At 43.6% G+C, this 24,819-nt stretch overlaps 1 protein-coding gene across 1 annotated transcript; it reads left to right on the forward strand.

Annotated features, from left to right (window-relative positions):
- Window positions 1-4,735: 4,735 nt before the first annotated feature.
- sestd1 (SEC14 and spectrin domains 1) lies at window positions 4,736-24,019 on the forward strand. The gene is made up of 19 exons (XM_028991892.1): window positions 4,736-5,133; window positions 6,104-6,168; window positions 6,769-6,860; window positions 7,342-7,450; window positions 8,974-9,064; window positions 10,358-10,471; window positions 14,007-14,120; window positions 14,255-14,349; window positions 14,553-14,611; window positions 16,629-16,840; window positions 19,044-19,166; window positions 19,846-20,040; window positions 20,147-20,261; window positions 20,640-20,799; window positions 20,873-20,954; window positions 21,032-21,154; window positions 21,263-21,454; window positions 22,595-22,716; window positions 22,952-24,019. The coding sequence occupies exons 3-19, from the start codon at window positions 6,806-6,808 to the stop codon at window positions 23,130-23,132; spliced, it is 2,142 nt and encodes a 713-aa protein (XP_028847725.1). The 5' UTR covers window positions 4,736-5,133; window positions 6,104-6,168; window positions 6,769-6,805; the 3' UTR covers window positions 23,133-24,019.
- Window positions 24,020-24,819: the final 800 nt, after the last annotated feature.

Below are 24,819 nucleotides of genomic sequence, written 5' to 3' on the forward strand. Positions count from 1 at the left end.
TGACTGTCATTGTGAAACACAGCACAGCACATGGTGGCACAAAGAAACCAATCGCCCTTGGGAACAGTGGGCAGCCATGACAGGCGCCCAGGGAGCAGTGTGTGGGGACGGTGCTTTGCTCAGCGGCACCTCAGTGGCAACATGGCAGTTCAGGAATCGACTGTGGCAACCTTCAGATCACGGATCCGCTTCCTTACAAACGGCCTTGCCACATTCCCACCTTCTGGACAATGCACAGTAAATGAAAGTGGGCGGGGTCAGTGCAGGTGCGAAGACTTTTCCGCTTGAAAGCCCCTGGTGACGATTTTGCGGGGCAGTGGTGGCCTAGCGGTTACATTTACGGCATTTGGCAGACGCCCTTATCCAGAGCGACTTACAACGTGCTTTCAAGTTATAATCGATGAAGAGATGAATTACGGTTCACTAGGACCCCAACTATGAATACATATTTTTATTCACTCTGTTGTAGGTTCTGTACACAAAGTTTGACAACAAGAAAGTTACAATTTAATCTAAATATTCTTTAAAGAGGAAGGTCTTGAGCTGTCGTTTGAAGGTGCTCAGTGACTGAGCTGTTCTGACCTCAAGGGGAAGTGGTAGTAGCCTAGTGGGTAACACACTCGCCTATGAACCAGAAGACCTGGGTTCAAATCCCACTTACTACCATTGTGTCCCTGAGCAAGACACTTAACCCTAAAATTGCTCCAGGGAGACTGTCCCTGTAACTACTGATTGTAAGTCGCTCTGGATAAGGGCGTCTGATAAATGCTGTAAATGTAAATGTAAGTTCATTCCACCACGAGGGGCCAAGATGGAGAAGAGTCTAGATGAATGTTTCCCTTGTACCTTCAGAGATGGAGGGACCAAGCGAGCAGTACTGGAGGCTCGGAGTATACAAGGTGCAGTGCGAGGTGTAATAAGGGCTGTGAGGTAGGATGGTGCTACTCAATGTTTGGCTTTGTAGGCCACCATCAGTATTTTGAACCTGATGCGTGCAGCTACTGGGAGCCAGTGGAGGGAACGTAGCAGAGGGGTGGTGTGGGAGAATTTGGGAAGGTTGAAGATCAGTCGTGCTGCTGCATTTTGTATGAGTTGTAGAGGTCGGATGGTACTGTAAGAATGGACATCGTGGGAGCCTGCTTTGTCTTGCATAACAGATGTCTGCAGGGGGAAGTGTAACATTCCTGTGTCGACGGTTGTGGGTGAAGATTCGACACCCCGGTTTTTACATGTCTTTTGTCCGACGTCAACGTGCGAAGTATCAGCCGTCAGGACCGCCCACCCTCTTTGTCTTCACCAAATGGGAGGCACCGGGGGCGTGACATCAGAAACAACAGGTTCTGATTGGTCAGTGACAACTTCCTGTAGGCCAGTGACAACTTCCTGTAGGCCAGGGGTATAAATGTCTGCACACATGTGGAAAAGTGACCTCTGAGCTATCTTGCTCAGGGGGTTTTTTCCCTCAGAAGCCGGAAGGCTTCTGGGACTTTTATCTTCCCTTCTCTTTCTCTTCTCCCTCTTTACTCTTTCTTCTCATGTTTACTTTCTCTATAACCTTGGTACCTTTTTACATTCAATATTCACATGTAACTACAATAATTATTTACCGGTGTTAATAAATTAGAAACTGTTCATTTTTAACCTCTGTTGTGCCATGCCTCTTTCTGCCAGGTAACATCAAATTGGAGTGGTTAAATACAGTGCTCTGTGTGGAGGGAGAAAGAGTTTTTTCTACACACTCTATTCTCTTCTCCAACACCACATGGTCTTCATGTGTGGTCTTTTTTACAAATGGTGATCCCGACGTGATACCTTTGCTCGGATGTGGATCTGTGACCGTAAGTCTCTTTTATCTGAATTTTACTGCATAGGGAAGAATAGAATCTATGTGCTTTAATTTAAATAAAAAGGATCTACATATCCTAAAAGCCCGGGACCGTAGAAACCGAGGCATTTCTAAATCCAGATCCACTCCGACAAGGTATAAAATGAACATAGACTAATTACTGTATCACTTACAATGTGGCATGTAGATATGGCTGGCACAATAGATGAACCCACAAACCAAACTGTTAACCAGGATTTGTGACATTTTAGATTACTGGTATTACATTGAACATCATAAACCATGTCCCACGGTGAACAATTTGATAATAACTGATCAGGGATTGGAAATTGCACTGTTAAACTTAAATGTTTTTATTTTAAATTCATGTTTAGTATGATCAACATGTTTAGGATCAGAATTTAAATTTATGTGAAACTGTTTCTCTCTCTGAACACCTCAACAATGCCATAATCTCAAATAATAGCTTTTAGTGATAAAGGTGTAATTCTCTAATCACATGGCAACAAGCGGGATTTTATTTGTGTTTATTTTTCCGGCCACTGTTGTTGATTGAACTTCGTTAAGCCGATGCAAATTCGCAGAGTTATGAATTCCCTAATAAAGGTGTAATTCTCCAATCACATGGCAACAAGCGGGACTTTTTTATTTATTTATTTGTGTTTATTTTTCCGGCCACTGTTGTTGATTGAACTTCGTTAGCCGGTGCAAATCCGCAGAGTTATGAATTCCCTAATAAAGGTGTAATTCTCCAATCACATGGCAACAAGCGGGACTTTTTTATTTATTTATTTGTATTTATTTTTCCGGCCACTGTTGTTGATTAGACTTGATAAGCCAGTGCAAATCTGCGGAGTTATGAATTCCCTGATATCATTTTAAGCCTCCCACTATATTTACATGTTTTTTGCATTACAGTATCTGATCATTGTTGTCATTTGTTTTTCTGGTTTGGTTTTAATGTACGATGAACACTGTTTTTCTACATGCACAATCTGTATGCAAACCTCATCACACTCCAGACAAAGAACCCAACCAAGTGTGAAAAGCCCTGGATCCAGTTGAATATTCTATGTATGCTGCTGTGTTTGATCTATGCCAAGAAGACAGGTTTCCCTACAAGGGTGACCTCAGACGCCTGAGGATCACAAAGAACACAGAACCACAACTATCGGCTACATTTGAATTCCCGACTGACCAGGAAGCAAGCAGATACACAATCATGACCCAATTGTGATCCCCATGGACCCTGAATACTCAAGTGCCCCAGGGGATCAACCGGCCGTCTGTAAGAATGGACATCGTGGGAGCCTGCTTTGTCTTGCATAACAGATGTCTGCAGGGGGAAGTGTAACATTCCTGTGTCGACGGTTGTGGGTGAAGATTCGACACCCCGGTTTTTACATGTCTTTTGTCCGACGTCAACGTGCGAAGTATCAGCCGTCAGGACCGCCCACCCTCTTTGTCTTCACCAAATGGGAGGCACCGGGGGCGTGACATCAGAAACAACAGGTTCTGATTGGTCAGTGACAACTTCCTGTAGGCCAGTGACAACTTCCTGTAGGCCAGTGACAACTTCCTGTAGGCCAGGGGTATAAATGTCTGCACACATGTGGAAAAGTGACCTCTGAGCTATCTTGCTCAGGGGGTTTTTTCCCTCAGAAGCCGGAAGGCTTCTGGGACTTTTATCTTCCCTTCTCTTTCTCTTCTCCCTCTTTACTCTTTCTTCTCATGTTTACTTTCTCTATAACCTTGGTACCTTTTTACATTCAATATTCACATGTAACTACAATAATTATTTACCGGTGTTAATAAATTAGAAACTGTTCATTTTTAACCTCTGTTGTGCCATGCCTCTTTCTGCCAGGTAACATCAAATTGGAGTGGTTAAATACAGTGCTCTGTGTGGAGGGAGAAAGAGTTTTTTCTACACACTCTATTCTCTTCTCCAACACCACATGGTCTTCATGTGTGGTCTTTTTTACAGTACATAGTGGTAGACCAGCTAGAAGGGAGTTGCAGTAGTCCAGTTGTGAGATTACTAAGGACTGAACCAGTAGATGGGTGGCCTGGGTTGACAGATAAGGGCGGATTCGTCTGATATTGTAGAGCAGGAATCTACATGAGTGGGAAAGATTGCTGATGTGAGTTGAGAAGGAGAGTTGGTTGTCTATTGTTACGCCAAGGTTGCGGGCTGTTGTAGAAGGAGAGAGCTGCAAGTTTTTCTGGGTAAATAGCAATATCCTGATGTGGTGAAGAATCTGCTGGAATGAATATTAGTTCCGTTTTGGTGGGATTGAGTTGGAGGTGATGTGCTGTCATCCAAGACGAGATGTCGGTTAGACATGCAGAGATTTTGGAAGCAGCATGTAGATCAGATGGAGGAAAAGAGAAGAGGAGTTGTGTGTCATCAGCATAGCAGTGGTAGGATATTCCATATGAGGAAATGACTTCACCAAGTGATCTCGTGTAGAGGGAGAAAAGGAGAGGACCTAGCACCGAGCCTTGAGGGACACCAGTGGAGAGTCTACGTGAGGTAGAAGAGGATCCTTTCGGTTAAGGAAGTGGGCCCATAATCAGAAGGTTTCCGGTTCAAATCCCGATCTTGCCACTGAGGTGCCACTGAGCAAAGTACCGTCCCCGCGCTGCTCCCGGGTGCCTGTCATGGCTGCCCTTTGCTCACCAAGGGTGATGGTTAAAAGCAGAGGACACGTTTTGTTGTGTCACCGTGTACTGTGCTGCTGTGTTCCATAATGAAAATCACTTCACTTTACTTTATTTGACTGTGGTTTGTGAAGCTCAGGGTCCCGTCCATTGTAATGCATTGTTTACAGGGAAAGTCCAGGGGTGGAAAAACTCACTTCTGCTGCCACAACGAATGGATCGAACGGGCCTAGAAACGTGGCAGCTTGCCGGCTCTTTCAAAAAACCCAGTCCTCGGTTAACGAGCAGCTAAGAACGAACCGGAGCAGGAAGTGAAGCGGCGGCCCGTCACCGCCCACCGCCGCATTGTCCTGGTCCGGCCCCGCTCACGGCGGCCGGTGGAGGCGGGGGACAGACCTAGAGCAGCTAGATCCGTCCGTGCGTCCGTATATCTAGCAGCCTCCTCTTTTTTTGGGGGGTGTTGGAGTGGAACAGCGTTACTGGGGAAAAAGCGGCGCTGGCTGCTCCCACGGAGGAGAAGAGACGCGTCATTGTGTCGCGCGGTGCTACATTGTCGCCTCGTCAGAGGCGGAGCGAGCGAGCGAGCGTGCGTGCGTGCGTCGCCGCGTTTATTAACAAACAAGGTAAGCACACACATATATGTATATATATATATATATATATTTAAAATATATTAATACGACTAATTTTCTGGTTGTTGGCGTCACTTCGTACGCGCTCGGAGCAACATGGCGCGCGTCGGCTAGGAAAACGTGCTAATGCGGGACGAGCGGAGTTCCGCCGCGGGCCTTTATTTCGCTCTCCGGGCTTTTGTTCGGCGGCCGCGGACCGGGGACAGTCGCGTCCTCCCCGCCGACAGAAATGAAACCTGTTGTTATTATTATTATTTTTATTATTATTAGTATTAGTATTAGCCCGATGGCTGCAGCGGGGCGCCTGATCGATAGTCTAATGTAATAATCCCACGATCTCTGTTATTGGCTGTAAACGCTGACATGTTGTCATTTTCCCCGGCCGCACACGCCGATGCAGAATTCCAATGGAACTTTTCCCAACTTTACTCCCGACATCTGACACCGTCTTCATTATAACGAAGTGGTCTGTTTGTGTATTGGATGTATTATTCGCCTTTACTTACCACAGGAATAACCATTAACTATGTCAATATAAAGAAATCACATTAATCTGCATTAATGAAGCCTGCTGCAGTGAGTTTTATTTGCCCACTTTTCTGCCAAACTGTTTGTGTGGAACACGACTCCTCAGGAGATGATCTGTGTTGGTAATCCCAGATTTAATCAGTTCCGTAGCCATGTTGAGAGTGCATGGCCAAGTGTGTGTGTGTGTGTGTGTGTGTGTGTGTCCCTTCCCGTGGATTGCTGGGCCGTCCTGTACGAGTCAGGGACTCAGATGCTGATGGGCGACTATTGGATGCTTATACGAGACTTTAAAGCACTCTAAGCAGTTTATCTGGAGCGTAAATCACAGCCCTCCACTTTTTACGCTTTCTTGGTCTGCGTTCTCATCTCACTGAGTTAAATTGAGGTCATTGTGCGTTTTTTTTTTTTTTTTCCTTTGGTTTGCACCCCTCAGGTCATGGACCAAGAAGAATACGTGTGAAGGATAAGGCACTGGGGACCATCATTCATTCTTATATGGTAAGTGTGGGGAAAAAAAATTCCCCCCAGTTTACGGTCTTTGCATTACGTGATAATAAAACCGCAAGTGAATCTGTAAAGGTTTGCTTTGGACTCGAGACGCACCGATCCGATCTGCCTATCGGATATCGGCTCGGATAACTGCACGGTGTATCGGTAACAGTGTGCTGGTCTATGAAAGCGATCTTTTAGGTTCAATTGTACTTCACGTTGGTGCAATTGCACATTTTGCTGAGTGACAGCTAACAACGGGAAGCTAACAATGAAATGTAATCAGTATAGAGGTATTTTATGCTTCTTATCGATGTACTATGTGTCATTATGTCAGAGTTGTTATTAAATACTAGTGTGGGATCGCTGTCCAAATACCCGGTATTGATATCAGTGTTGGTGCATCCTCATCTTGAACGAACTCACATGAACAATAGCAGTTTTTGCATATTTGATTTAGTTTAAAAATGCAAAGTTAAAAGAAAAAAAAAAATCGAATTTACTCTCTCGCTTTTATTATGGTATAATCACCCAGAACACACTTTCTTATCATTCAATGTGCATCGCAGCATAGTGAATTGTCCATGTGACTCCATGTGATTCCTGAAGTTTCAGATTTCATTGGACCGTGTTCAGCCCTTCCATCATGGAAGCTACAGTCATACTGCCCGTCCTGAAGAAGAAGCTGGCTTTTTTGTCAGGTAAAGTCGCCGTCCCACCAAACCTCTTGGCAGCTGCACAGCGCTGGAGGAGGCGTGGTCTGCAGAAGTTCTTTGTTTTTAGACAGACGTCCTTGTAGAAGTTCACCACGTTCCCGGTTGCACTTGAAAGAAAATGTTTGTCTCTCTTTTTTCCTCCTGCTATACCTCTGAAGTCGGCTCATCAACTGTCGGTGCAGTTCAGGGTATTACCCCGCGTGGAAAAGAATAAATAATGGACTAGTGTTGCAGTCAGCAGCTTCCTGGCTTTGAAGCCAGTCACACAAGAAGTTCAGTGCAATGAACAAATCTACTTACAAATAAGCTTTTGAGTCTCTGAAGGGTTGGCTGGCGGCAGTTCGGTTCATCTGTAAGACACGTACCGTTTCCTGGGGATGTTTGAGTGCGATAACTGTGCTGATTTTAATAACTGTTCCTGTCTGGTTCAATGGCCTGATTATCCTTCCCCATGTTACTGTTTCAGGGGGGAAGGATCGGCGCAGCGGTCTGATTTTGACCATACCCCTCTGCACAGAGCAGACCAGCATGGAGGAGCTCAGCGCCACTCTGGACTATCTTCTCGGCATTCCAAGGTGAGATCCTCCTCTCCACGCTCAGGCTTTTCAGCAGTACAACGGGGGCATTGGGTGTTCATTGGCTCCGCTCTGTCTCGTCGACCATATTCACGATTTGAAATGACAGCGGCTTTGTTGGGGTGAGGTTATAATGCCGTTGTTATTGATTCTCGGTGGCCTCTGAAAGACTGCTTGGCTCCACAAAGCTGCGAAGCCTGTTGATGCTACTGCCAGATTGCGCTCTAGAGGACCACTGTTTTATTGAGCGGTTTGCTGGGTATGTTGGATGGGGCCAAACTGGTGCCAGCTACCCTGATACAGGATGTCGGCGGCTTTGTATGTTTTTCTGTGCAAGTTAATTGATCTATTTGGACTAAAGTGAAAGTGAAGTGAATGTCATTGTGAAACACTGCAGCACAGTACACGATGACACAACAAAACGTGTCCTCTGCTTTTAACCATGACCCTTGGTGAGCAGTGGGCAGCCATGACAGGCACCAGGGGAGCAGTGTGTGGGGACGGTGCTTTGCTCAGTGGCACATGAGTGGAACCTTGGCAGCTCGGGATTCGAACCGGCAACCTTCTGATTATGAGGCTGCTTCCTTAATCCTCCTTAGTCCACCACTGCCCACTTTCTGCAAGAAAATGCAAATGCTCGTTCTCACCTTGACATTGTCCTAATCAGTCACAGTTATTATTTATTTAACTACTCTGTACGCTGGAAAAGGAGCGTCTCGTACTGGTACGTCTCAACTGCAGCTTGGTGTCAGGATCCAGGATTCAGAGTAGCTCGGAGAGGGACAGGGTAGTTATGGTAGAATGCCCGGAGACATGTCCTCGGTGGTCTATCCCGGACAGCCTAGGGGATCTGATTATCATGGTATATGTAGCCTATAAAGAAATAATGACAGATTTTGTTGATTCTCAGTATCAGAAAGAATCCGGAGTCTTGTGAGCGTAATTCCCGTTTTGGCCAGTAGTCTGTTAGCAAGTCACACATGTGACCAACAGGGATCAACAGATTTAGAGCTTTGTACAATTGTAGCAAGTTTTACTCGTCAATTGGGAATTTTACAGGTACCCAGTGCATTGAAGACAGAATTAAAGTAATGAGCTCAAATGTTCTTGTTCCTGTTAGGATTCTTGCAGCGGCATTTTGAAGTCTTATCTTGACTTTATAAATGCATGTACCAGGTTTTCTGCATCATGCGTAGCCAGCATCCATCTTACTTTTGAAATATTTTGTAGCTGAATGAAAGCAGTCCTATAAATATTACTTATGTGAGTGTCAGATAACTGTCAATTGGCCGCCGTTGGTGTAAAGGCTGGAATCACGACGAGATATTCCACAAATCTTAAATGGCCAGATTTCAAAAAGGATCATGGTTCATTTTTTACACATCACACAAAAAACAGCAACTTCTTGACCAAAACCCGGTTGCATTTGCAATGAGAAAAGCCGTAATTAGGGTCGGCGTATTTGTGCAGTGTGCCTTTGCCCTTGTATCGCAGGATCATTAACGCATGCTATTTTTCTCTAGTGAGAAATGCAAAGCGCGGGGCTTCACCGTCATTGTGGATGGGAGGAAGTCGCAGTGGAACGTTGTGAAGACCGTGGTGCTGATGTTACAGGTAATTCGTGTATAGAATTAGAAGTAGAGCGTTACTCCCCTGCTCCCACGCACATGCGGCGTGGGCTTCCGCCGATGCCACTTCTCGGACTAATCGCCTAATTCCTCCACGTTCACCTTGGACGGTGAAGATTTGTCATGACCATTTCAATTTGCAGGTCCCGGGATGAGTATGGAAACGGCAGATTTTTCCTACTGTGCATGGCAATGTGGGACACAGTGTAGACTAACTGCAATAAACTCCAGTTTCGCCTGACCTAGTTGAGTCATTCCCCCAGCTCACAGACACTTGGCTGCGAAGTTTTTATTATCCTCTCCATTATGGCAGAAAAGTACTTGATTATACAGCCTCGGTGCTCCAAAAAAACACACGATAGCAAGTCTAAGAAGCAATTAAAGGAAAGCGATTTTAATCCGATTGCTCCTGAAAATGATTACATTGCTCCCTGGAATGCTTTGCGCGTTGTCCACGTTCTGTAGTGTTTTTCCTCAGGGTGGCTTTATTGCGCCCTGGACTAGTATCTTCCAGTCTGCCGTGTGGGCCACTGCGGCAGGATTGCACCGCCTCTGACCTGGTTTTGTCGATGCAGATTGAGAGCAGTGTGCAAATGTGCTTGGCAGAAACCTTGCACTCCTTTTTTTTTTTTTTTCCATCGACCTCTGAGCCGGGGATCAAATTCTATGGAAATGATATAAAAATGTTTCTGTCTTCCCAAATATCTCATCTATTAGGGGAAACTGTTACTCAATGCCCGCCTGGGACTGAATGCTGTAAATCTCTGCTGGGTTTTAATTGGCTTAGAGGGGTAGAAGATGCATCTCTGAGCCACCAGGGAAATATAATGTGATCCACGGAATGCGATACGCAATTTCGTAGGTTCTGCAATAAATTCAAGAATTTAAGTTAAATATCATGTTTTACTTAGTTTAAGAACAAGCCCTTTTTATTTTGCAAAACAAAAACTTTGCTTCTATATGTTAAATTAAAGAGGTCATAAAACATATATAGTGAAAAAGTTTACATTTTGCTCCTCTATGTGTCCATATATGCACTGGTATCCATTTTAAAATGGCATCTTTATAGTTTGTAAATTGAGTTCGGTCTATGGGTTCGAGTGTCTTTAAGTGAGCTTTGTTGTCATTTCAGCTACATGCATGTTAGACAGTACGTAGTGAAATGAAACCATGTTTCTCCGGAACCTGGTTTTGTGGTTAAGACTAATACTGATGCAAACCACATCACACCGGTGTGTTAAAAGTCCCATCTGTGCCAGTTTTTTTTTCCCTGTTACAGAATGTAATTCCCGCTGAGGTGTCCTTGGTGTGCGTAGTGAAGCCTGATGAATTCTGGGACAAGAAAGTTACGCACTTCTGTTTCTGGAAGGAGAAAGACCGCCTTGGCTTTGAGGTAAGCGGCCCTTCTCTCGCTCCACGTCCCTGTGGTGACTCGAATATCTCCCACCTTGTGGAGAGCAGGCATACAGATTGTCTGGGCAGCAGCTTCACCCACCATTGTCGCTGGTGCTTGATCCTTCCCCGGCTGTAACCTGCATGGGAAAGCTAGACACTGGCGCTCTCTTGATTATGGGATTAGCCCTCGGCCCCTAGAGGTCACAAGTACGCATGAAGGTAATTGGCTTTTGCAGTTAATGACTAAAGGAGCTCATGGTAATTAAATCTTGCTTTTAACATTTGCTGAGCTTTAAAAGCCGGGCGCTGCCATGCGTGTTGTGCGTCTTCCTCATGATTGGCTGTGCAGTGGTGCAGGTTCTGAGCATCGTGTCCAGGATTCGAACAACACTAGAACTGATCTGGGCAGGGATGGAGTTAGATGGCAGTGAAATTTGAAATCTCTAGTTCAGGCTGAGGGATGGGCCAGCAAGACTAAAATAGTCCTGTTCATCTTCTGTGGACATTCAATAAATGGAATTGTTTTGCAAGGTCTATTTTCTGAATATCTTTATGTGCATGTTAATATTCTTCCTGTTAGCCGTGAAAGAGACTAATGTTTGAGAAAATTTGAAAAGTTTTTTTTTTTGGTCATTGCACCATGTGCTGTGTATCACAAACAACGAAATGTGTCCTCTGCATTTAACCCATCACCCTTACTGATAAGTGTGCAGCCATGAAACGCACACAGAGAGCAGTGTGTGGGAACAGTACTCTGCTCAAGGGGACCTCAGGGGCACCATGGCGACTCAGGATTTGAACCCGCTAGAGGACATCTGCCCCAAATGTAATGCACTCAGTTTGTTCCAACTTTATAATAAAGTGGTTGCTATGGCTTTAGAGCTTGCACTATTGTATGCATTACTGATCTAGTATAAAACTGAAATTGATCATAATAACCTATACATCGCCCGTACCACCCGCAACATATCTCCGAGAGACATATTAGCCCTGCTGTGACTTGGCTGCCTGAACGCTTCTATTAAATCTGAGTGAGGAGGAACTGCTGATCTGTTGAAATATGGCTGCGTTTCCCTTCAACATGACTTGTTTTATGGCCAGTTTTAGCTGTGCCATGTTGCCTGGCAACTGTAACGTGTATCCACAGAAGAGGTGGCTGATGTGGCACCACTGTGCACCCACGTCGGACCCTCTGCGAGCGTGTGTGTGTATGTAAACCTGCGTCTTGACCCAAATTTTTATTTTCAGGATGCTTGGCACGGTTGTGTTTGAGCTGGAACTGTTAATGCGGTGATCTGGGCCGACTCTACCCTCCAGCCTGCCCTCCGACTGCTTTCATTAACCAGATGGCACAGTTTGGCAGAATAGGGGGTCAATTTATCAGGGGCGGAGAGGCAATGCTGGAATCAGAACAGAATACTCTGAGAAACCATTTGTTCGTTTCCGTGGTCTTGACCTACTTGAGAACATGAAGTGATGGATGAAGGCCGGCTTGTGGTGTGGCTGCCAAACGTCGGTAGGAACGTTCCTCATTGGCCCAGCGTGTGTGATCCTTGAGACATCGCCAGACCTCGAGCTGGCCATTTAGATTGACTCTTGGAAATCCTCGGTTTGATTAAATGGACAATTTGATATTTATAAAAGTCAGGGATATTTCAAAGATGTCCGACCTTAAATTGTCCCACAAGTTACAAATTTTCATTGAGAGGATGCCGAATTTGCATCAAGGGCCATCTAATAAGATTAAATAAGGGATTGTAGGCATGCTTTGCGAAGACAAGCGGTGCATAAACATGGGCGAAACATGCAAAAGTCACGATTCGGCAGTAATTTGATTTAATGCTACGCTGCAGAATGAGGTGGTTGGGTCCGCCTTTTTTCTTTTTCTTTCCCTTTTTCATTTTGGCTTCGTTTTCTCGGTGCCTCTCTGGCTTTTGGGCTGCAGTCATGTCTAATCCCCACTAAAATGCTGCGTTATACTGTTCTTCACTTTTTACGTTCCCTTGTAAAATTATTCTAGCTGGCAGTCTGTGCACTTTATTTTTTTGCAGTATCGACCGAACCTGATCTGTGAATATTTCGAAAGCTGTTAATGCCAGTGACCTGATTTAGCCGGTTTGTTGGGTTTTTGGACAGAGATAATGATGTAATGATGCCATTACTTTAATCCTCTTTAGATAAAAAAGCAAGGCTAAATGCTGCTGATATGGCGGTAAAAATATTAGTGGGTTTTCAAGCTCACTGGAATGTAGCTGAGAGAGTATTTAACTTAAATAGTGATAAACAACCAAGCTGCTGCCTGCAGATGTGACCAGAATAGAAATTGGAGAAAGACTCTAGAACCAAGTTAAATCAGCAAACGACTTCTTTTTAAAGCCGAGAATCATACCAATCAATGTAGAGAAGAAGACAAGACTTTAGCTCTGAGATTTATAACTTGGCAGATCTAGCGACAGTTTGTCCATTCCCCTGATTCCTTTATTGACCCGTGAACTCGATGTTGTGCCATGTGACCTCCAAACCCTCAGTGAGATGAGCGTGTACAGAAGGAAGGAGCAGCTCTGAATACAGCATGAGTCAATTTCAGAAGCCAACCTGCATCCAGCCAGAACCATCTGGGCGTAGGTGAATCAGTGTATTCTAGTCCTTTCAGTCATATGTTCTTGTAATTTAATGCTGTATTTGATTACATGGTTAATTAAATCATTTTTATCTCAAGTGATTAGAATATTACCTACCTATTACGTCCGTCAAAAATAAAATAATTCCAACACCGACCTGTCCATCAGCCAGCAATTGAAAGTTTTGACGTGTTTGATTAATTGTGGAAAATGTATCATTTTTCCTGCTATTAGAGATCCGTGCGGTTTTCTGACTGTAGTAGTGAGAATCGTCTGATTATTTGATTACATTTACGTTCAAATGAAAAAGTAGCTTGTTGCCCAGCCCTTCCGCCTGCTTCATCCTGGGCAGGACTCGTTTGCTCAGATGTTCTCCTGAGGGGTGGAACAGACCAGGAAGGAAGGATGAATCAGACAAGCAAATTTCAGACAGCCGAGTCAGGGAGGAGAGTTTTGCTCAAGTTTGTGATCATCTATATGTCTTTAACCTCTCTCTAGCTCTCTCTCTCTCTCTCTCTCTCTCTCTCACACCCGACTCAGTGCGTGAGAATAATCAGCATTGGTGACATTTGGCGCAGGGCTGTAATTTAGACTGGCTAAGAAGGCCACCTCACCTGCTGTGTTTATCCCTGGCCTTGCTTGACTCAGAATGGAAATACCAAATAAATTATTCATAGATGATTAACCTTGGATGACATTTTTCTTGGGGAGATTTGTTTCATGCCAGGCATTAGACTGCATCAGTGCACATATCCGATTTTGTCGAGTGACTTACCAGTGGTGAGGTTAAGAATGTCCCTGGACAGTTATGGGAATTTGGAGGCACATTCCATTATCTGTCATCTTTTTTCTCTTTACTGTTGACCAAATTGATTTCAAACTAACAGCACTGTGTTCTAATTTCACCCCCAGGTCATTCTGGTATCAGCCAATAAACTCACACGCTACATCGAGCCATGTCAGCTGACCGATGAGTTCGGTGGAAGCCTCATGTACGACCACATGGACTGGCTGAACAAACGGCTGGTGAGTCGGGCGCCTTTCCAAATGGCCAGATTAACCAGAGATGATTGATGAGAACGACTACAGACTTTATTGAAGGTCCGAAGAGAACTGTGTTTGTTCTCAATAGACTCTGTATTCTCTTTGGTCTGGCGCAGGTCTTTGAAAAATTCACCAAGGAGTCTACCTCTCTACTAGATGAACTTTCGGTGATCAACGAGAATGAAAAAGCCTGCCATCCAGACAAAGACAGGTATTCCTCACCTTAAAGAGGTCAGATGACGAGGTCATAAATGCCTTTTGTGAAAGCCCTTAATCGTTGATTCATATATGAAAATGAAATCGCATTTATAATTTCATATAATTCCAAAAACTCAGACTCTTACAGGAATGTTTTTGTCAGATTTTTTTTTTTTCAGTTAGGTGACTAAGCGTTGAAATTCTTATTCTCAACAGACCACAGACCGATTGTAATATTCTGCCATCATTTGACCCTGAAACGGTCTTACAAACAGGTGAGCAAAGTGAAAATCGAACTGTTACGGGCATGAAAAGAATTGACGGCCATATTTTCTTCTGCTTGTCTAGGTTGTAAAAAGCACTCGTGCCTTGATTTGTGTTGTCTGTGTTCTATATTTGTGTGAGCGAGAATCTCGTTCATATACATTACTCTAATCCAGATTGGTTCACAAATCAATTCAGTATCATGCTATCAGTAACATCATGTGAGCGCCCTAATAAATATATGGACTCAACACAACATCCTAACCTGCAATAAACAAAATGTGTGGTTCATTACATTTACATTACATTTACAGCATTTACCAGACGCCCTTATCCAGAGTGACTTACAATCAGTAGTTACAGGGACAGTCCCCCCCGGAGCAATTTAGGGTTAAGTGTCCTGCAGGGTTTGAACCTGGGTCTTCTGGTTCATAGGCGAGTGTGTTACCCACTAGGCTACTACCACCCTACTTCTGGGTGGAAGTTCAAATTGAATTTACTGCTTAATTTACAACTTGTTGATATAGTATATTAGCTTGTTGTATTTCTTCAAAGATGCATTGTAACATTACTACTCCTTTCCTTCTCCATGAACATTAGATTTGGACAATAAATGGACAGAGTTCTTGAAAACTGCCATTGCAGTAGACCGTTGCTTGGACAAAAGCGTCTGCTAAGTGATTAAAATAACTAAATGTAAACTTTTACACTGTTGATTGCGCTCCCACTGGTTGTCATTTCACTCCAGCATTGGACGTGTAAGCCGCTGCTGTCGCCAGAGTATGGTGTCAGCAGTGAAGCACTTTTTTTTCCACTTAGACCCCCGAAGTCCCTTGAGTTCCGCCGTGTCATTTAAGCCATTTTACTACGGTGACTGTGTTTACCCAGAGCTGTGTGAGGGTGGCTGTGCTGGTGTGCTGAATGGGGCATTGTGCGAGCCCCGGGCAGCGTGTCCCTAGTACAGTTCTCCGGCTTTCCGCTGAAGAAGTGGCTTTGTGGATGCCAGATGACTCACACCCGGGGCAGATGGGTGGCATAATGAGTGCTGTCTACTTGCTGTAGAGCGGCACATTTACAGGACAAGTACATTAGTCAAATCAGAACCACGGTTACCTGGAGTTGAGGGTTTTTTTTCCCCCATTTTCATTTTGTTTGCCTACTGATGCCCTCGAATACAAGAACAGTAGCCAAATGGATTTTGGAGGCTATGGTGGAGCCATTTTGAAGAATCCAATTCAAGAAGCGTGTTTAGTATTTTGGTAGCAGAAGAAAGTGAAGTATGTTTGAATCTGTTTTTTTTTAGAGTTGCCCTTTTTACCATCGTGAGATACTCATTAACATGAGTGAATAAGAAAGTGTTCAGCATCAACCTTCAGGACTGTTGGAAGCCCGTTTAGGTCCCCGTTGTCTGACCTGAAGTGGTGGAGAGAAGCCAAGTGTGTGATGTAAAATATATTCACACATACAGTAATGCGCTTTTCACGTGCATGTGTGGAGAAGCTGCAATTTATTTATATATATTGTTAGTTGCCGATACCATGACCACAATGAAAAGAAACTTGCATGGGGCCTATTGGGATGTGGAGAGTCAGCGTTAATGCATCGGTTGTGTTCTCACATGTTCTCTCTGTTAAAATACAGAGGACAGAATTCTAGGTTGAAGGGTTAAAGGTTTGCATTTTAAAATTAAATTCCTCACAATATTCTAATGTTTTTGCGGTGCACTAGCAAAATGCTTAGTGATATTTTACATTTAATTTTTTTTAGATCCTCTGAGGCTTTTATGTAACTGAAAATCCTTAACAGGAACTTTGGCTGTCAGTCACCCTGGCACCCATCGTACCCTGAGCATTATTTCAGCGAGTCTTCCTTGACAGAGCGTTTCATTTTTATTAGTTTCTCTTCCACATTGCATGCTTGAACACTCACTTTAATGTGTCAATCGCTGCTTCCCTCACCCTGTCCTATCCTGTCTCCTGGTTTCCTGTCTCTCTTGTCACCCTCACGTCTCCTCCTGTCTCCTCGAAGGCCACGAGCTCCTCTCTGAGCTACAGCAGCGGCGCTTCAATGGCTCGGAGGGCGGGAGCGCCTGGTCGCCCATGGACGATGAGCTGCTGGCCCAGCCTCAAGTGATGAAGCTGCTGGACTCCCTGAGGGAGGAGTACACCAAGTACCAGGAAGTTTGCCGGCAGCGGAGCAAACGCTCTCAGCTCGAGGAGATCCAGACCAAGGTCATGCAGGTACGTGGTGGCCGAAAAGCCATCTCCATAATGCAGACACACTGGAGACTGTGGTGTACTCCAGAACGTCTTCATGAGCCTCAAGGCCAGCATGGTTTCTGCGGTGTGGGGATCAGCCGTGATGAATGGCTCTCAAAACACAGTGCCCTTTTAGCAGAAACATATAATGAAATGAAAGACTAAAATGACTTTGCTTCTTCTGGGTTATTAGTGGAAACTTTTAAAAACCTGAAGAAAAAAAATTAATAAAACCAACCCTCCAGTTCGAATTAGTTTGCTGATGCTCATTCCGATTTTTGATTTCACAGCCTTTATTCCCACTGGCTTCCCATTAAAGTATTGGTTTCCAAATAGTTCTGTTCCTGTCCCAGTATTAAAAGCTTCTGGTGCTTTTTGCTGGAGAGCAGACAGTTTTTGTACTCTTCACAAACGTAATTTTTCCATTCGTAATGTTTTTTTTTTTTTTAACCCCTCTCTGAAGATGTTCATCCATGTCTGCTTTTGTTGCACCGCCGGCCTGCGATGAAGGGAGCCAGAGTCAAATACGTTATCAGCGCAAGACATTTTTTGAAGAGAGATGTAATTTCTGAGACTTTCCCACAAAAAAAGAAAAGGGGGCGGGGTGACATGTCTGTTACCATGGCGACGATGGTGTCATCACAGATGATACCGTGGAGGGAATTATTTAGCCGGGGGGGGCTTTTGGTCTGCTTTCTCCTTGGCTGTGAAAAATGGCACAGTGGCTGCGTGGCCACGAGCTGCTGGAATTGCCTGGCTGGTTAAGAGATGACGCCGGAGAAACAGCTCCGTCATCCTCAACAATGAGCCGCTTCATCACCGCTACTCGCTGCGGAGAGCTCAACATCTGCCTTTCAGTCATTTCCAGAAGCTCTGCTGATTTATTTATACCACGGATGACAGGAATTTGTGGTTTTAAGATTAATTAAGAGATTCCTACCTTCACTTAATTATGTATGCGTGTGTAATCTGAAGTAAGAGCGTCTGGTGGGACTTCTGCTCAAACATCTGCACAGTTGAATTATAATACGGGCAAGGCTGATCTCTTAATATTTTTTTAATTATATTTTCAAAAACGGTTGAAATTCTACATTAATGAGAAAAATGGTTGTACATTGATTATTAGGACAGAATATGCTGATTGGTGCTGGTCAGTGTGACTGTTTATTTTGGATTGAAAATTCTACGTTTTTCCTCTGGTAATTTCATTTCACCAGTCCTTCTGAACATTGACCACCTGCCTAATAATGAGTAGGTCCCAATTTTGCCACCAAAGTGGGCTGAACATTCTCTTATGAACCAGAAGACCGCAAAGTCACAGGTTCAAACCCCACTTACTACCATTGTGTCCCTGAGCAAGACACGTAACCCTGAGTGTCTCCAGGGGGACTGTCCCTGTAACTACTGATTGTAAGATGCCGTGGATAAGGCCGTCTGATAAATGGTGTAAATGACTCCTCTAGACCTCCGAAGATATGCTGTGCTAGTTGGCACCCAGCTGAGGCTACTTTCGGACCAGGAGCATCCCACCGGAGCTGCAGCTTTGGAGATGTTAACCTCCACAATTTCATCCTCATCGGAGTTGTTTAAATGTGTACTTCAAGCACAAAATCTCGTCACTTGCTGCCTTATATATCGCACCCACCGCCAGGAGCCTTTGTAACAAGATAATAAATGTTATTTGCTTCACCTGTCATGAGGGTCATTTTTTTTTTTTATTCTAGGTAGTTTTATTTTTGTGTGTGTTTGTTTTCTCGATGTGAGGTGTGAGTACCAGCCAAGTGGCATTTATACCCAGTATATTCAAAAAGAATCTGACATCCCTGTCCTCCCTGTCTCTGGAAATAAAATATAGCACTCCAGACAGAAAATGTTTATTTTTGATTTCGCTGCGAACTGCCACTTATAATTGTAATAATTTTAGCATTATTTTAATATGGGCCGAAGAACCTAATACTCAATATTAATGACATTTGAAGTGAAGGGGGCCTGCGAAGAGCTGCGTGAAGCTGTCAGTATGCCTGCTGGGCCTGAGCACAAAAACTGTAATCGTGCAGAATGACTTTTCTGACGAGTGGGGGAGTGCTGAACTGCTATATGGATCCATCAAGTCTGTGTGTGTGTACTTGTGTGACACCAGTGATGTAACTTTTTTTTTTTTTATTTTTTATTATTTACTATGCAGGTTGTGAATTGGTTGGAGGGTCCTGGAACAGAGCAGCTCCGTACTCAGTGGGGGATCGGTGATTCCATCCGGGCGTCCCAGGCCCTGCAGCAGAAACACGAGGAGATCGAGAGCCAGCACAGTGTAAGCAGCGCCGCTCTCTTCCTGCTTTCCTCCAGCTCCTCTGCTTTCTCTCGCTGTTGGATTTTACTGTTGGGCTTGAAAGTATGTGAACAGCATAGAAATTTCTAGAATTCTTCATAAATAAGTTAAAAAAAAAAAAAAAAAAACAATTATACAAATGAGACCAAGTATTATACTTGATTACTTATTTACTGAGGAAAGTGATGCAAGATGGCAACGGTATGCTAATCTTTAGAATTACCAATTAATGCTAGCAGAGCCTGGATCTGTCTGACACATGATTTTGAATGGCAACCTTCCAGTAGTTCAGACAAATGTACATACGTGTTAAGCGCAGTGGTCCCCAACCCTTCACAGTCAGGTCTGGTGACCCCTGGTTCAGAGTGTGAAAGGCTTTACTGTGGTAATATTGTAATACTCCAGCAGGCGGCACTATTGCCTTAATCTCAGTTCTTTGCAGGCCATGTAGGATATACTGGACTGAATAAATGGCCGTTTGGATGTAGGACATTTTGATTTAAATCTGTTATTAACAGTTTCTGAAAGCTACTTGGAATTAGTTCTGCATTTTCAAATTCTGGCAAAATCTGTACTGCCCTAATATGCTCTGGTATTAAGTTAGTAACTGTATTGGCTGTAAAACTACGCTCTAATGGCCGCTCCGCTGGGCTCCTCACAGGAGTGGTTTGCGGTGTACGTGGAGCTGAACCAGCAGATCGCCGCCCTGCTGAGTGCAGGAGACGAGGAGGACCTGCTCGAGCTGAAAGGCCTGCAGCAGCAGCTCAGCGACGTGTGCTACAGGCAGGCCAGCCAGCTGGAGTTCAGACAGAACGTGCTGCAGTCCGCCCACGACTTCCACAGCACCGCCCAGGATGTAAGACCCACGCCGCCACTGCGAATGAAGTCAATTTAGCGACTTCATGGATCTCCTGCCAGTAACTCGTGATCCTCTGTGCTGACGGTCAAACTGTTTTCCTCAGCTGTCCCAGCAGTTGGACGGGCTACTGGGCATGCTCTGTGCAGACGTCACGCCAGCGGATGGAACAGCCATCCAGCAGACCCTCAAGCACCTGGAGGAGAAGCTGAAGAGTGTGGGTAAGCGCCACTGAACAGCTCCGTGCATCATCACACACTGCCTATGATGATGTCTTAAATTATTTATAATATTTTCCATTATACCTGTTGTTTGAAAGTCATCGTGACAAGACTGGTGTTTTACATTCAGAGTCTATGCAAAAAGGTAGTATAGCAGTATATGGCAGTATATACGAAAATGCTATTCTGTATAACACAGTTATATTCATTTAATATTGAAGGATTTCTTTGGCAACAGGCAGCAATGTACTCTGGAGAAAATTTGTCTGCAAAAATTCAGTTTATTTGGGGTTGTTTTCTGTTCCGGTTTGGCCTTCAGTTACTAAATTATGGCGAAACAAGATGGGACGGCTTGTCTCTCATTATTCCATGTTACAGAGGATGCCCTGCAAGGCTTGAGGGAGAAAGGTCAGATCTTGCTTGAGCAAATGTCCAATCAGACCTCTTGGTCATATGGAAAAGACCTCGCCATAGAGAACAAGGAGAACGTCGACCACATCCACAGTGTCATGGAGGACATGCAGCTCCGCAAGCAAAGGCTGGTTGAAATCTTTGTACATGTTTATTTTTAGATTCTTTCATTTATTGACCCTCAGTTGCCTTTGCTACAGATGTGAGGACATGGTGGACGTGAGGAGACTGAAGATGCTGCAGATGGTTCAGCTTTTTAAGTGTGAAGAAGACGCTTCTCAGGTTTGTGGCCTTTCAGGGTGCGAATGCCGATGCGTCTGTGCAAACTCTTGAAAAGCGTCCGGGGTTTGTCTCTGCAGGCAGTGGAGTGGCTGGGTGAACTCCTTGATGCTTTACTGAAGACCCACATCAGACTGGGGGATGATTCACAGGAAACCAAAGTGTTGCTGGAGAAACACAAAAAGTTTCTGGACGTTGCACAGGTAAAGGCAAGATTTGGTGCTAGCTTCTATTCTGCTTTTTAGACGCCTTTATTCAGGCAAAGTTTGTTTTACCGAAGTGACGTCACCGGTGTCTTGTCCCATTCAAAGAGCACGTATGACTACGGAAGGCAGCTGCTGCAGGCCACCGTGGTCTTGTGTCAGTCCCTGCGCTGCACCACCCGCTCCTCCGGGGACACCCTGCCCCGCCTGAACCGCGTGTGGAAGCAGTTCACGGTTACCTCCGAGGAGAGGGTCCACAGACTGGAGATGGCCGGTTCCTTCCACGGCGCTGCTGAGAGGGTGGGTGAAGTAATATATATATATATATTTATTTTATGCATTTCAACATGAAAGGCCGAGTACCTTGACTCTTGAGTACCACCGTCATATCCAGTATACAAAATATAGTAGCGTAAATATCAAATGAAAGATCAGTTTCATCAAGGACGCAAATAAATACTTAATAGTTTATTATTATTATTATTATTATTATTAATAATTTATTATTAAATAAAAACCAAAGGACCAACAAGCTGAGGGGACCAAAAAGACTATTTCTTAAAATTAAAAAAATGTAGAAAACTGTATTAAAATGTCTTTAAAAAAAAAAAAAAAAAGTTAATTTAAATACAGTTGGATCAAAATATGGTAATTCTTTGGTTTTTACTATACTGTAAATTTGGCAAAATGTCATCCACACCCGTATGCCTTGATATTATTCATTACTTACTGTCATCCACTGTCAGACACATAGGAGGTTAACTCTATTACATTTATAGAACAATAACGACATTGCACTTAAACACACAATATTAACAATAATGTCTAAAGCCCAGGCACCAATGATGCATATAGTAGTGCATTAAAAAAATGGAAATGATCTTTGAAAAGGATCATACATTTTTGTAATTTCATTAAAATCGGTAAATCTTTCAGCCCTGGGTACTGGCTGCATGAAGTACAATACTGTTACAGTACAGTATTCTGTATTGTGAATCCTTTTTTGATTTGTGCATAATATGCAAATGTCTTAAGATTTATTTATTTATTTTAGTTAAAGTATTTCAAAGTATGAAAGTATTTAACTTCACGTGTGTGAATGTAGTAAAAACAATCTATTCGTGATATCAGTTTTTTTATGTGCTGTATGTAGAAGCATCTGTTTTATTTGTCCTTGAGGAGGAGTATAATGTACTTTATACATACACATTTTTACTGTAAAATCCTGTTCATCTGAAGCTGTTCATGGAGAAGCACAGAATGTTTAGATAAAGAAACCCCTAGGAATAAACTGTAGCTTTGAGAAGCCTCTGAACTTGCCCAGATTAGGACTCGAAAGCATGCTTTGTGTCTGCGATGCATCAGGCTTTAAAGTCTCGCTCTTTTATTTATTTTTTCCCCCCCGCTTTATCTGGATCTCCATTACCTCCATGATTTCAGATCCTGAAAGACAGCCCAGGCCAGGCGGATCCCATGGTGGACCTGGAGACTTTTGAGGAGCTGGAGTTGCTGGGGAAGACTCTCTTGGACAGACTTACTGTGCCTGTAATTTTCCCTGACGGGTAAGAGCTCATGACCATTCATACTTTCATGCATTGAGTTTAAGAATTGTTTCTATTACAAACTATTCCTACATGTACTGTTTCATTGTTAATGTGGTGTAAAGTATTGCACTGGTAATTGATAAATACAAGCATGTTTTTTCCCTTTCATGTAATGAATTTGTCCGTTACATGGGTGGCATTTTCCTTTTTTACAGTATTTTATCATTTTTTTCCCCTGACCCCACCCTCATAGGAGTGAGCAGTACTTTGGCAGCCCTGGGGACATGGCGTCTTCTGCTGAGAGCATCCGAGACAGGATTAAGCTGGTGGAGGAGAAGAAGCAGCAGCAACAGCGGCAGGATGAGGAGGAAGAGGAGGAAGAGGAAGAACAGTTGCAGGAAGAGGCGCTGCAGTCGTCCTCCCCGGAAAGCTAATGGAGGCTCGTCTCCAGGGCCACGCCGCGGAGGCCCGGGACGGCGCAGCGGTCCTCGCGTCTCCACCAGTTCGAACTGCATTCCTTCCATCTCAGTCGTGCGCTGCCTTCGCCAAGCGCAGTTAAAGATAGAAATGCCCGCAACCTCGTGTTCTACCGCTTACATGGAAACCAGAAACCCAAAAACACAAGACCGTGTGTTACTTTCCCCTCAGAGCTTTACCTTCTGCTTACTGTTGCTTGTGGTTCCAGGCCCAGTGACTCAAGCTTTCATGGTGCTACTAAACCTATAGAATGTACAGAAAGCACCTTAATGTCTCCATATTTTTTAACTGGTGCTGCTTTTTTATCCAGGTTGCCAGATCTGTATGTGTGTTTTTCTGTTGCATTTGTTTATGCAATTTATTGACTTTTTTTTTTTTTTTTGGCATAATTTTTTTTTTGTGCCAAGAACTATCCTTAAGGCCTTTGTATTAGGCACAGACTGCCAGACCTAATGCTCTGAAATATATATGGCTCCATACTATATCTATTGAGGAAATTCACTAGCCATCTGAAAATAATTAGCTGACCTGTTAGTTGTGTGTCGAGATACTATTATAAAAGATAAAAAAAGAAGCTTTGTTGAAACCTACAACTGAGGTTGGATTAATCAAATGTGAAACAAGCATTGCATTTCATAATAGACATTTTAATGTATTCACACTTCCTGCTTTCCGGGGCATGCTGTTAAAATAATAATTTCAATATTTATTTTGTTTTGTATTTTGGGAGTTTACATGCCGTTAAAATTGTACAAAGCTTCTTCCATTTTTACGTTTTAAACATTATATAATGTATTTTATGACTATTGAGGTCTTAAGAAATAAATCAGAAACCTCTCTTTTACTTCTTTTTTTTTTTTTTTTTGTGTATGTGGGTGTGACTGAGCGGGTGCAGCTTTGTGTGTGTGTGTGTGTGTGTGTGTGTGTGTGTGTGTGTGTGTGTGTGTGTGTGTACACTGATTTTCAGCTTCATTAACCATCTGTTTTTCATGAGGTATAGATTTGCAATCTGATGTTTGTGGAGATTCATATCTCCATAGTAATTCATTATTAATTCTCCGTCGTTCATTCATATTAATATCCCTCCGAGAGATTCTAAGAGACGCACTTGCTTTATTATGGGATGGGAAGGCTCAGTTTCATTACAGGTGCTGCTGTCAGAGTAAAAAAAATAAAATAAATAAATTTCATCCATTTTTATAATAAGTTGTTTTAAAAAAGAATCCACCTCTTACTCAATGGAGGTATTATAATTGCTCATGTCATGCTGGAAGCTTAAATAAAGAACACGCTAAATTTGCTCGTTTTCTATATCTTGCTCCCTTGCCTGTTGATTATTTATAGCTGCCTCTATTTACTTGTTCAAGTATGGCAGAGCTGGCAAATAGCAGGAGACTGCGACCCCTACTGGCAGATTTGTGAACGGCGGGACGGAAATAGCCTGCCTTTTGTCAAGAGAATCTGTGAAGTTACATGCCTGCCACTACGGAAAATTAACAACCAAAGATGATCTAGATCCATTCTTAATTGGCTGCACAGCCACCACGACAAGGTAAATGTCTGGTCTCTCTTTCGTTACCACGGTAATTAATTTATATGAAATGGCACAGAGTGCTCTATTCGGCGGCCCTGGCTTACACAGAC

Source organism: Denticeps clupeoides, chromosome 9 (assembly GCF_900700375.1).
Source record: "Denticeps clupeoides chromosome 9, fDenClu1.1, whole genome shotgun sequence".
NCBI classification, from domain to species: domain Eukaryota; kingdom Metazoa; phylum Chordata; class Actinopteri; order Clupeiformes; family Denticipitidae; genus Denticeps; species Denticeps clupeoides.

What these genes read in the sequence shown, in the direction of transcription:
- sestd1 (XM_028991892.1), top strand. Translation starts at nt 6,806, where the DNA reads ATGGAAGCTACAGTCATACTGCCCGTCCTGAAGAAGAAGCTGGCTTTT. An exon ending in CCGTGGTGCTGATGTTACAG is followed by an intron (nt 9,065 to 10,357) that starts GTAATTCGTGTA and finishes TCCCTGTTACAG; the next exon opens with AATGTAATTCCCGCTGAGGT. An exon ending in TGCCATCCAGACAAAGACAG is followed by an intron (nt 14,350 to 14,552) that starts GTATTCCTCACC and finishes TATTCTCAACAG; the next exon opens with ACCACAGACCGATTGTAATA.